General features: G+C 46.7%; 1 protein-coding gene across 11 annotated transcripts in view; it reads left to right on the top strand.

Annotated features, from left to right (window-relative positions):
• TCF7L2 (transcription factor 7 like 2) overlaps positions 1-13,427 on the top strand; it is a 188,428-nt gene that overhangs the window by 3,847 nt on the left and 171,154 nt on the right. For 10 of the 11 annotated variants that reach the window (XM_014455286.2, XM_014455291.2, XM_014455295.2 and 7 more), the window contains exon 2: positions 1,170-1,238. In XM_014455286.2, the coding sequence (XP_014310772.1) occupies positions 1,170-1,238 (69 nt within the window). Of the gene's footprint in view, positions 1-474; positions 1,083-1,169; positions 1,239-13,427 lie in introns of those variants that run through there. The other variant, XM_023753366.1, reaches the window with a different exon arrangement.

Here is a 13,427-nt window from a genome sequence, read left to right on the forward strand (position 1 = left end):
AGCAATTTCTTAGGACCATCCGATTCTTCACCATTTGTGTGTAAATGGCAAATTGAAATGCATTTTCAGATATTGTTGAGATTCTGTAGAGATTGTTATAGTGTTTATAAAGGAAATCAGGTGGTGTTTGTTTTCCCAATTGGTAGGATTCCAAGATTAACAGGTGCTATTTGGGAAAGAGAGAATTTGGTGTGGAATCGTGGTATTCCTTTCTTTGTGGGGATGCACACTTTGATGGGGAAACGGTAGGGTTTCCGAGGGGAAGACCTGGGAGAGACGACAGGACTTTCCCGTGCAGGGTCCAGGTCAGTGGTCGGCAAACTGCGGCCCCTTGAGTGTGGCTCTTCCACAAAATACCACGTGCGGCCGCGCACGTACAGTGCGATTGAAACTTCGTGGCCACACTCAAGGGGCCAAAGAGCCGCGTGTGGCTCGCGAGCCGCAGTTTGCCGACCGCTGGTCTAGGTGAACATTCACTCACGGGCCACCAAGTGGTCTTCCTTCAGAAAACTTGGTGGCTGTTTGACAGTGGTTGGCTCCCTCTCTGGGGAAGTGAGGATACCTAGAGTGCGGGCTCTCCGGAGCTGTCCTGGGCCACATAGCTTAGTCATTGTGGAAGAATGTGCTGTAGGAGACCTGGGGTGGCCCCTGAATTCTGCCTGACACATTTGTTTTCCCCAAAATAGACTTGAATTTGCCAGGAGTTAGAGCCCAGTCATTAGCACCGTGGGGGCTTGTCTACCTGTGGCGGTCTTGTGGCTTCTCATAACCCTTTCTCTCCCACGCTCTGCCTCTGGCCTACATGTTGCAATGCTGATGACCTGTGCAGCACAGTTAATTTTTCTGCAGCATCCTGCTCAGCACACTGGCTTCTTATGTCTAAATGGGCGTCCGTCCCTTCCCTTTTCATGTTACTGATTCTCACTCCTGGCCCCCTCCCCCCACTTCCTTTTTGCTTATTGAATAGGGCTCTTTTTTTTTTTTTTAATTTACCTTAGATTATTATGATCATCTTATCCATAGCAACAAATAAAATACATGGGTCTCGATTGAATGCCAATGCTGCAGTTCAATCTAGGAAGGTTTGTCTGCTATTCATAAACTGCTTAAGATGTTTCCTTGTAGTTTGTGACATAAGCAGAACGCTTTGATTTGGTTTCTTTCTACAGCTCCATTTTCAGTCCGGGAGCACACATTACTCTGCGTACAAAACGATTGAACACCAGATTGCAATTCAGGTAGGAAATGCAACAGATCCTGAAGCTTGAATTGTCAATGTGTAGGTCTCCTGTGTCTTTCATCCTCTACCCCTTCCCTCAACCTAGATGATGATGATGATGATGATGATGTTGATGATGATGTTGGCAATGACGATGGTGATGGTAGTGATGATGGTGGTGATGACGGTGGTGGTCATGACGATGGTGGTGATGGCGGTGGTGGTGGTGGTTGATGGGGGGAGGTAGGAAGTAAAGAATAAACAAGAGCAGAAGATGTGCTGCTGAAATGATTTGAAGATACGGGAAGAAAGAGAAGCCTGTGTTTTTGTGTGAAGAGTCTCTTGTTCAGGCATAATGGGCACACAGACCCCAGCTCGGCTACTGTGTTTTGCTTAGGGAGGGGTCTTAAACTGGGAGTAAAAAGAGGCGACAGAAAGTGACCAGGATGAGTGGAGGGGGGAGACGGGAGAGGAGGCTGTGTGACAGCCAGAGAGTTGTTCCGGTGGATCAAAATCATGTTAAGTGGTGCTAAGAATATCACTTTTGACCTGATTGTCCTGAAATGTTGATTTCTCCTGGGCCTGTTGATATATGACACTAACAGTGCTGGAAGGGAAAGGCGACAGATCCCAGCTTCTGATGAGTGTCCTGTTTCCTGCTCACGTAGTACTTCCATTCTCTTAAATCCAAAGGCTAAACAAATCATGAACTAATATAGACTCCGAGCTGAACTGATGCCAGCAGAATGCGGTTGTGGAGCGAGAGCAGACTAATACGATTTTCGTCTGTCTGTCTGGCCTGGCCTGGCTTTGCCAGGATGGATGGGCCTCCTGGTGTAACTGATGGGGCTGAACCTCCTTGGGTCTTCTGGTTTAACCCTTTGAAGGAGGCTTTGACACCGGTCGTTGTAGTGTGCAAGTCTGGCCCTGGGGTCTTCTCTTCTCAGAAGTCGCTGTCGGTGGGTTGAATGATTTACTTGTCCCAGCGTTCCCTGCCTTGTAGTTACCCTTGCCGATAACTTGAGGGGTACGGGCATGGGGTCTCCCGGAACTCCAGCCGCATGGCATCTGTGTGTCTCTGCCGCTTCACATCTGCATCTTCCTGGGTAAGACTTTCAAGTAGCCCTTGGCCCCCCGGTAACTTGTGCACCATACCACCAGGGGAAGCTATGACTCAGCAGGCATTTTTATTGGGTGGATCCCTAATATTTTTGTACCCATTTCAAGGTGACGGTAACTGATTTTAAAAATATTTCTATGACTTCTGAAGTTGTGCTGGCTGATCTGTGTGTGTATTTGAGGGGAAAGTGTGGCCTTGGTTTTACCCTCCCAACCCCCAAATATTTTCAGGACTGGTGTCTTTAGTTGGGCCTCCAGTTGTTCTTGCTGGCACACGTCCGGTGGACCCTTGTCCCTCTTGATTAATGGCGCAGTGAGTCTTGCTCCCAGAAGCTGGTGTACACTCGGGGTTTGGTTAGAGAACATGCCCAAACCCGGACTCCCAGTGAATGGAGGGCTGAGCAGTGTCCTGGGGCCTACGGCATCTCGGGGAGTGCTGGAAGAGCCTGTTGCCCGGGGTGTGGGAATTGTGGAGACTGAATAGCGTAGTGATCCCTATCTTGGTGTGGAAAGGCTGGCTGGGGCCATGGCACTGGGAGACCAGCCGAGACCAGACCAGCTGTTGTGTCTTTACACCCTGCTGAAGCGGCCCTTGTTAGGCCGGGCAGCTCGTCTTTTCTCCAAACCACCTGGCACGGCGCGGGCCATGGGAAGCCCTTTCTCAGGAGGAAGATGGAGTAAATTACAGAGCTCATTGTTTGGAGGACTGAAACCATCACTATTCCTCCATGAACAGGTAGTATTGTTCTGCCCTGCTTCTGTTTGCCGAGGCTGGATGCCCATGTGGGCAAACAGAGAGGCGTTTTATCAGAGGCCCAGCACCGCATGCTCTCAGTGTCGTGTCCCTCCCCCCCACCCCGCCGGACCAGGACCAGGCCACGCCAAATGGCAGCTAGCTGTAATTCTAGTTGGATCATCAAAGAATAAATGGAAAAAAAAAAAAAAGACAAAAGAAGCAAAGGGAAAAAAAGAGGAAACCTCAGACACACAAAAATGGTTCCCAAGGCCCATGGCGGCTCACCCACGAGGTGGGGTGGGAGGAGAGGGTGGCATTGAGTTGGTGAGCAGGAGAGCAGCGTGTCCCCTTGCTCTGGTCTCTAGGATAAGGCTTAAATGCAACGTGTGATGGTCAGGGCCGAATTTTCTTTCCTGGAAACTTAAACTGGTTTAGCCTTAATAAATACTGTATTTCAGTATGAGCTGAGCTTGTTGCTCTCCTAAGCTATATCCTAAAATAACCTCGCGTAGTATGATACCGTGTATCACATGAGGTTCATCCCCCTTCCCCTTGCCATCCCTCCTGTAATCTCAGGGCTGGGCCAAGTTCACCGTTTGTATGAATGGACGCCGAGTGATTCTGTAGACAGAATCATGTTCTTGTCAAAGGTATGGACACAATATCAATGGCTGTGTTGGGATCTTCCCCCACTTTTGACAACCTCCTGACTCCTCTCAGTTTTGAAAAGACAAAAGTAGCAAAAACGATTCTCTCTAAACGGTTAGCACAAATGTATATGGAATGAAAATGTAACCACTGAACTACGTCTTTTTTAGACGTAGTTATTTGACTGTTGACTTTTTTAAAGTTTTATTGAAGTGCAGTACTTAGATCTTTAATGGAGAGTGGATGAACTTTTACCCACATCAGTAGAGTATAGAATGGGTTTCGGATACTTGTTCTGTAAAGGGCCAGATAGTGAGTATTTTAGGCTTCGTGGGCCGTACAATCTCTATGGCAACTACTCAGCCCTGCCAGTGTGACGAGAAAGCACCCAGAAATACTACCTGAAGGCATAGCTGTGACTGTGTCTCAATGAAACTTTATAAAATCCGACAGTGGCTGGATGTGGCTCAGGGACTGTAGTTTGCTTTTCCTGATAAAGAATATTAGCAACTTCCCAGAAGTCTCTTGTTCTCTTCCCAGTCATCCTTCCCGGGCCTCCAGTAAAAATTCTCACCAAGGAGTAGTTTTAGCTGTCCTCATGGATGAGTTTTGCCCGGCCTTTAGCTTCTTAGAAATGGAGTTGTACAGAATATACTGTCTCATGCCTGGCCGCACTCAGCACCATGCCTGTGTGTAGCAATAATTTGCTTTTTTACGGCTGCATAGCATTCCACGTCGGAATGGGGCACATTGCATGTAGTTTTTCTGCGTTGTTGGATATTTGCTTCCAATGTTCTGCTGTTAGGAATAAGCCCCTCGTCACACTCTCCCCACAGCTGTTCATACACAGGAGTCGGCCTGGAGAGGCGCAGGGCAGTGTGTGTGCTTAGGTTCACATTGACCTTTCGACAGACTTTGACACTGGATTTCAAGTGTTATCATGGAGATGCTCTGCCTGGCGGTTGTTAGGTATGTGAGTGATATTTATGAGGAGGAGCAGTAAGATAAGGCTCCTTTGCCCAGAGTCCAGTACAGGCCCCTGCACGTAGTGGTTTGGCCCCTGCCTCAGCTCCTAGGAGCTCCTCCCACCGTTTCCATTAACCTGGGGGAGGTTTAGCAGGTTCGGGGGTGGGCGGGGGGGGGGAGGTTTAGCAGGTTGCGGGGCAGAGGTGGGCCCACACTGCAGATTGCTCCGAGGGAGGCTCTGCAAGTGGTTAGGATCCATGTTTAGGCACTTCTGTTGCCTCCCTGAGGAGAGCTCTCCCAACACTCTTCCACTCATCATTATTCCAACCCCAAGAGCAGGGTTGTAAGCAAGGTCAAGACCCACAGATGTTTCCCTCGGTTTTCAGAAGGGCTACTTCAGGACCAATTAAGCCTTTGTTTTAAGAGTATTTTGGCCGAAGGTTGATGTTTTAACACCAAGTCAGATGTGATTTAGGAAAAAAAATACTCCGCACGCAGGAAAAACAAACCAAGTAGACCTTTCTTGGTTGTTTTTCTTTTAAGATGTGAAATGGCTTTGTGTGTGTGTGTGTGTGTGTGAGAGAGAGAGAGAGTATGCTGCACGCACATGCTTGTGTGTGCGCAAAGACTAGGAGAGGATCCAGAAGAAATGGACCATTTTATTTGTTTAGACAGCTGAGCAGTGGAGACCTTGCTGTGGGTGTTGTCTTCCCTCTTGTCCTCAGGCTTGCAAGTTTCCTTCTGAGCTGCACCAAGGCATCCCCCTCCTGCTTGGTCTCAGAGCTCCTCTGCCATGATTCAGGAAGGCCTGAGGGCCCCCTTACAGGGCCTGGGTGCTTTGTGGAGCCCGAGAGAGAAGGATAGAACTGGAGAGCGTCCTTGCCCCCTTTTGGCCCCTTATTCCTGGATGTGAACTTGACGTGTAGTTTTGTCTGTGTCTTAAGAGTCCCAAGGTGCTATGGCTTGGAGTCCATCTCTTAGACCAAGTAGACCCTTGGCACTTGTGATAAAAGTATCCAGAGATGAGTAGCAGTGGATGTGAGCAGTGTTTGTGAGGGCCCTGGCTTTACTCCAGTTCACGTTTCTGGTGTAGTGTCTTGTGTTCTAAGCACATCCTCATACGTTCCCTGGCCTTTCAGTTTTCACGAGGATTTGCTCTCTCATCTGAGGAGCGAATTTAGGCTAAGTAGGAGAACTCCCAGAAGCAGATTCCGTTCTTGGTATAATTACTTCTGACTTTTCCTTTAGACCCATTGCCATGCCTGTCTGTGAGGTTTCATCTCCTTTTCCCACTAAGAATGAAGTATGGTATATGTGTGTGTGTGTGTGTGCGCCATTTCACTAGGGTAGCTGGATAAAGCCCATGGATGCCAATGGACTAATTCGAAAGGTTCATTCACTTGTTACAGTGTTGCTTTAGTCTATCTAATTTATTTAAGTCCAAACCTCAGAATGCTCATTCATTCATTCAAAAATATTTATTGTGCATCTACTGTGTGCTTGGGGAATTCATCAATGAGCAAAACAGACAAAAGCCGCTCGCTGTCTCCCAGTGATGTTTTAGATATGGGTTTCTAAGCACCCCACTCCCCTTGGTCTCTGATTGAGTGGGTTTCAGGCGCAGTCAGGGGGTTGCATTTTTAATCAGGGTTCTGATTTTCAGCCTATGAAAATTTGAGACTTGCTGCCCTAGAGTCTCCTGAAATCTATCAATTAGTCCTTTATTGGATGCTCAGTCATTTTCACTTGCTGAATAAAAATTGAGGGCTGGCCGATATTTGATTGGGATAACTTTTTCTCATTGAGAAACTAGACTGCCCTTAGGTTCCCATGAGCTTTTGAGGCCTTTCCTTCTCCTTTGGGAGGTGAAGAGAGTCAGACACTTTGCAAGGCTCGGGAAGAGGCCTTCCGTTGTTTATGGAGAGTAGCTTGGACAACAATGAGCTTGGCCTTCGGTGTCAGAGGCAGTAAGAGTGGTTGAGAGCAATAGCAGCTATTGCTTATTGAGTTCTCCCTGTGCACTGGCTGTTAAGTGCTATATGTGAATTATTTATTGATTCTTTATAATAACATGGAAGGAAACTGAAAAGGTGTTGTTACACTTTTACCATCATTATTCCATTTTGTAAACGAGGAAACAGAGTCACAGATACTCTAGGTATTTTACCTGCGATCAAGGAATTGGGAATCAAACCCCAGTAGTCAGACTGGGGAGAGACTGTGCCTTACAGCCTCCTGCTAACCACTGTCTGCTCAAAATGATGTGTGAGAGGATCCAGGGTTTCCTAAAGCAGTGGCTGCCAACCAGCTCGCTGGGCTGTATGCACAGGAATCACCTGGAATTGCTAAAAATTAGAGAACCTGGGTTTCACTCCTTAGAGAGTCCAGTGTTTCATAAACCTGAGCAAGCCTCACCTGGAGGGCGCCTGGAGGGTTCCTTAAGTTACAGATTGTGGCCCCACCACCAGAGTTTCAGGTTCTGTAGGTTGTAGGTCTGGGGTGGGTCCTGACATTGGCAGCTTAAACAAGTTTTCTTTGACGTCAATGTCCCTTATCTGGCGATAGCATGTGAGAACCCCTGGACTAGGTAGGGCTGCATATTACAATCCCGTGGAGAGCATGAAAACCAGTGCCTAGGCCCAGGCTCCGCCCCCGCCCACCTGGATTGGGATCTCTGCGGGTGGGGACTGGGCATCCCTCTTTCTAAAAAGCTTCCCAGGTGATTTTACTGTGCACAGGGGCGAAGAGCAGCGGTCTAGGGGATCTTGGGCTCTGGTCCCCTCTTTGGATGAATGTGATGCACGGGGTCTCCTTGGAGAAGAAGGGTTGTAAAGTCCTTTGTTTGCTTGTTTTAGCTTGACCGTCTTTCCTTGGGGGAAAAAGTCTGGTTATGTTCAGAGTTCTAAAGGATGTCTGTTCAATGCAGGAGCCTCTAGTTCAGTGGTTCTCAACCTTCCTAATGCTGCGACCCTTTAATACAGTTCCTCATGTTGTGGTGACCCCCAACCATAACATTATTTTCGTTGCTACTTCATAACTGTAGTTTTGCTACTGGTATGAATCGTCATGTAAATATCTGATATGCAGGATGTATTTTCATTGTTACAAATTGAACATAATTAAAGCATAGCGATTAATCGCAAAAACAATATGTAATTATATATGTGTTTTCCTATGGTCTTAGGCGACCCCTGTGAAAGGGTCGTTCGACCCCCAAAGGGGTCGCGACACACAGGTTGAGAACCGCTGCTCTAGTTTGAGAACATTGCATTACTAGGTGAGCAGTGATGCTCACTGTGCCCTGAGTGAGAACGAGAGAGAGAGAAGGTGGGCATCTGCTGTCACACCTAAGGGACTAAGGAGCCTGACGCTCAGGCCAGGCAGCCGACTGCTGCTCAGCGGCCAGGTCACGCCACAATGCAGGTTTGGGTGTAGCAGTGGCAGGGTGGGGCCTGAGATTCTGCATTTCTAACACTCCCCAGGGGTGCTGATGCTGCCAAGAGATAGAGCAAAGGCCGAGTCCATTTAAAAAAAATATTTTTATTGATTTCAGAGAGGAAGGGAGAGGAAGAGAGAGAGAGAAACATTGATCAGCTGCCTCCTACACTCCCCCTACTGGGGATTGAGTCCACAACCCTGGCATGTGCCCTGATGGGGAATCGAACTGTGACCTCCTGGTTCAGAGGTCGGCGCTCACCCACTGAGCCACAGCAGCCGGGCTCAAGTCCGTTTTGAAAGGCACGGAAACTGAGCTGCAAAGAGGCGAGTTGGTTTGTCCGAGGTCTCCCAGCTTGGTGGAAACACGGCCAAGACCAGAATCCGGGAGTCCGACTTGGCTTTATATCTCCTTTCAGGGAGAAGTTATCATCTTGTCTACTAAGCCCATAGGAGTTGCATTACATTGGCCAGAGAAAAGAAAACAATCTGGTTTTGCTGTTTTAACTTCTATCATTGTTTTAACTTCTATCTGTTCTAATTGTGTTTGTGTGAGTTGAGATATTTGCATCTGTTCCTTCTCCACCGTGGTAAGGCACGTGGGGCCCCGCCTGCATGGTCTGTGAGAGGGCTGGTGGGGATGCAGAGAATGTCTGGTGGTCCTGACTAGACACCCGGAAAGAATGGAAACAACTGTTCTGTCAGCCACATGTGTCCCCCTTATGGCCACTGCGCGTGCTGGAGAGGCCTGACCGGGGGCAGTCAGCTGGGGTGTTTGATTTTTTAAAAAAATGTATTTTTATTGATTTTAGAGAGGAAGGGAGAGGGAGAGATAGAAACATCAATGATGAGAGGGAATCATTGATTGGCTGCCTCCAGCACGCCCCCTACTAAGGATCGAGCCCGCAACCGGGGCATATGCCCTTGGCCAGAATCGAACCTGGGATCCTTCAGACTGCAGGCTGACGCTCTGTCCACTGAGCCAAACCGGCTAGGGCTGGGGGTATTTTCTTTTAGCTCTACTTTATAAGTTACGCTTGATCACTTTTACTTTTTCTGAAGTCGCTGAGGATCATGGGGCCATCTAGCTCAGCACAGAAATGTCTGACTGGGTCGGTTGTGACTGACGTTGGCAGGCTTAGCCAGCTTAGCACTTCATTTGCTTCTGGACCTGGGTTTGGTTGCATGGTATCAACTCCTGATCAAACCAGATAAGTGGTTGCAAATTGTTTTTCTAATGGTTTACCTTGAAATCCCAGCAAACTCTTCCATTACACAGAAATGATAGCTGGCCATTATTTTTTTCTTTTTCCTAAAAAAATATTTTTATTGATTTCAGAGAGGAAGGGAGAGGGAGAGATAGAAACATCAATGATGAGAATCATTGACCCGCTGCCTCCTGCACGCCCATGCCCCCTACTGGGGATCGAGCCCACAACCCGGGCACGTGTCTTTGTTCGGAATGGAACCTGGGACCCTTCAGTCCGCAGTCCATCCACGGAGCTGAACCAGCTAGGGCAGCCGACACTTATTTCTGAGGGTTCCACCAAAACCACTGGGTGCTGGCAGTGTGTTTAATATTTAAAGAACAATAGATTGAAATAGAAAAAAATGTATAAAGCTTAAAAGTAGGTACCTGTGCTATACAGGGGCAGGCAAAAGTAGGTTTACAGTTGTGAGTATGGGAGACACAGAGGGGATTCTTGTATTTGTTACTAATTATTGAATTATTATTTGTATTACAACTGTAAACTTACTTTTGCCACCGCTGGATATCTCTGTATCTTTAACATGTTATAAAAAGAAACATGAGAGTCAGACAAACATTTGTGGACTTGCTGAAGCATCTTTGCAGAATCCTTGGTTTTGTTAGGGATATGCAGCTGGAGAAACACTTAGTCCTGCCGGAAGCTGCTAGACTGCAAATGGGCATGTCTTCGCCTAGTAGTGGGGTCTGGATGAGGTGGGATGGCTTAGTGTGGCGTGTCTCAGCCTCAGTGCTACTGGCAGTTTGGGAAGGTGATGCTTGGTTGCACAGGGAACCGTTCCGTGCATTGTAGAATGTTTGTCTATCCTGTCCATGCCACCAGCACCCAACCAAAATGTGACCACCAAGCATGTCCGCTGGGGGTCCACATTGGCCCTGGTGGAGAACAACTGGCTTAGCACAGCCATTTAAAGTGTGTGCCTTGCCATGGAGGCTGTAGTACATCACCTTTGCATTTAATTAATTAATTTATTTATTTTCAAATATATATTTTTTTTATTGATTTCAGAGAGGAAGGGAGAGGAGAGGGTTAGAGAGCTAGAAACATCAATGATGAGAGAGCAACACTGATCAGCTGCCTCCTGCACACCCCCTACTGGGGATCGAGTCCACAACCTGGGCATGTGCCCTTGACCGGAATTGAACCCGGGACCCTTCAGTCCACAGGCTGATGCTCTATCCACTGAGCCAAACCAGATAGTGCTACCTTTGTATTTTAAAGGGTCAGGTACAAGAGGAAGTGGGGGGTTCAGCTTGTGCTTCTGGAGCCAGATTACCTGGGTTTGGGTCCCGGTTCTGCCATGCCTCAGTTTCCTAATCTTATGAAACGGGCGAATGGTAGTACCTGTTCCCAGAAGGTGGTTGGGAGTTTAAATGAGGTAGTATGTCATGGGGTGGGCGGTGCAATGGCACACACAGGGTGCTTGATAAATAAATGCAAGCCCCTGCTTTCACCCTTGAGTACTATGTGAAGCACTTGCTCGTAGAAGATGCCTTATCCCGACATGCATTGTATATTTTTTATTTCCTGTCAAGAACATCACAGATGATAAATTTGATAACCTGGACCATCTTTGCTGGCGTAACAAAGATTTATGACTCCTGTTGGTTGCTGTTTGCATTTCTCTCATGTCACTTAAAAAATTCTGCCTGGTCCTTGCAACATTTGACTAGAATATAAGCTCTTCTGAGATTGTATCTTACTCATCTTTTATATAGCACTGTGTAGGAATGCCTAGGACACAGTAGGTGTACAACCAGGGGCGTGAGTGTGTTCACATAATACACTGTGGGCAGAAATGGGAACAGAGTGTATAACTGAGATGGAGTAGGGTGTGTATTAGAGTTGGCTTTTGCATTTTTCTCAGAATAGCCCCTTTCATAACATGAGAGGCCAAAAATAATAATAATAATATATATTTTTTTTGGTGTTTAACCAAATACTTTGAGATAGACCTTCAGTCTCTTTGTTAACTTGATGTTCTTTCCCAGATATGTCATAGTTTAATTTCGGCTCTCCTTCAATGCATGAATTTGCACCCTATTTTAATGACTGTGGCATCACTCAAACCATGGTGTTGGACTGGTTTGTCTTTAATAATAAAACCGTAATATGCTAATTAGACCGGACAGCTGAATGACCTTCTGGATGTCCTTCTGGACGATCTTCCAGACGAAGCCAGGGCTGCGAGGGCCGAGGCAAGCCACAGTGGCTGTGAGGGCCCAGCCCCTTGCACGAATTTCATGCATTGGGCCTGTAGTATTTATATGATTGTCTTTTAGTTTTCAAAATGTTTGGAGGTTAGTTGTTTTTTTAAAGCAACAATAACTTAAAAAAAAAACACATGACAAGTGTTACCCATTGGATCATAACATTTTCTCAGACTTTGACCATTGTCATTAATTCCTGCAAAGGACTTCCAAAAATTTAACAAATGTTATACTACATGTGGGTGGATGAGCCTACACTAGCAAGTTCATTCCTTTCTGTTCCCACACCTGTGCCTCCCTGCATTTTGAGGTTGAGATGAGAACCAGAATAAATGGCTTTGCTTGAGAATCGGAAATTGTCCAAGGCTTGATAATGGATGAGCGTGTGCTGGTAGCCCGTCCGAGTGGGGCTAGAGGATTCTTTCCACAAGGGCTTTGGTGCGGCTGCTCTGTGGGGAAGATAGTCTTGTGTCAATAGTTTTTAAGTTGATTCAGTAAGCATTGTTGATGATTGAAATTGAAGAATTGTGAAGACAATTCATCTTGAGGAACAGAGAGCATCGAGTGTGAGCCGGGCTGCTGGGAGCCGACATTGACATACGGGCCGTCATCAAACTAATTGTTGTTTGAATTACCTGTTATGATCCGATGACAAATCTGCCTTGCTCCTGCCACTGGAGCAGAAAATGTAGCTTGAATTGGCGTGATGTTAGCAAGTGTAAACTGTACTTCAACAAGATGGATAAACCCAATTATGGGGCAGACCTGTAGAGAGAAAATCCATTTAAATCTCGTAATGTTAAGCAGAGCTGTGTTTAATTCATTTGGACCAATTTGGGAATGATGTATGAGTGTTGGTGGACATTAGTCAAAGGGGGGACCACTTGGGGAGAAAGGATGCGCCTGTGCTGCAAGCCACCCCGGGAGGCAGCTGGGGTGTCGCCTCGGCAGCCTGCGCTAATGGCTGGGAAGGGCAGAAATGACAAAACGATGGACTGACTGCCGTTGGGCGAGCAGCGCTGTGTAAACGAACCAATAAGGAAAACATATGAAGCAGAAATGAGAGGAGGTGTTTTTCCTAAATGCTATTGACAGTCTAAAATAGAAAGGAAATTTGAGGTGCCTGTTCCGTGTTTCCAGCCCCTGATACCCTTATGGGTTGTTCAAGCCTTGTGACAGGAGGCCTGGGAAATGGTCTTTATTTTTGCTTAACGATGATTTAAGAGAGAGAGAGAGAGAGAGAGAGAGAGAGAGAGAGAGAGAAAGGGACAGTTAAATTTAAATCGATCAGCTTGGGGTCTTTGATTCTCTATTGGAAATCAGCTAAGAGGGGATTATTATTCTGAAACATGTATATGATTCATATTTGGAAGCTTGGAAGGTCTTGTGTGTTTAATAAAAATTTTTATTTTTTAAATATATATATTTTTATTGATTCCAGAGTGGGAGGGTGAGGGAGAGAGAGATAGAAACACCAATGATGAGAGAGAAGCATTGATTGGCTGCCTCCTGCATGCCTCCTGCTGGGGACCGAGCTCACAACCTGGGCATGTGCCCTTGACCGGAATCAAACCCGGGGACCCTTTGGTCCTCAGGCCGATGCTCTATCCACTGAGCCAAAAACTGGCCAGGGCAAAAAAAAATTTTTTTGTTTCTATTTTTTTCTTTCTCTTTTTAATAGCTATTGAGTGGTGACTCAGCTTTGCATGTTGTAGGGACTCAGTATATACTGACTAGGTGAATGAACACATTGAACTTTAGAGAGGTAACTTTCAGGGCTGAATACTGGTGTTTCCCACACTTCAAAGTCCTTAAGTGTAAGAGCC

This window comes from Myotis lucifugus, unplaced genomic scaffold (genome assembly GCF_000147115.1).
Source record: "Myotis lucifugus unplaced genomic scaffold, Myoluc2.0 scaffold_44, whole genome shotgun sequence".
Classification (NCBI taxonomy): domain Eukaryota; kingdom Metazoa; phylum Chordata; class Mammalia; order Chiroptera; family Vespertilionidae; genus Myotis; species Myotis lucifugus.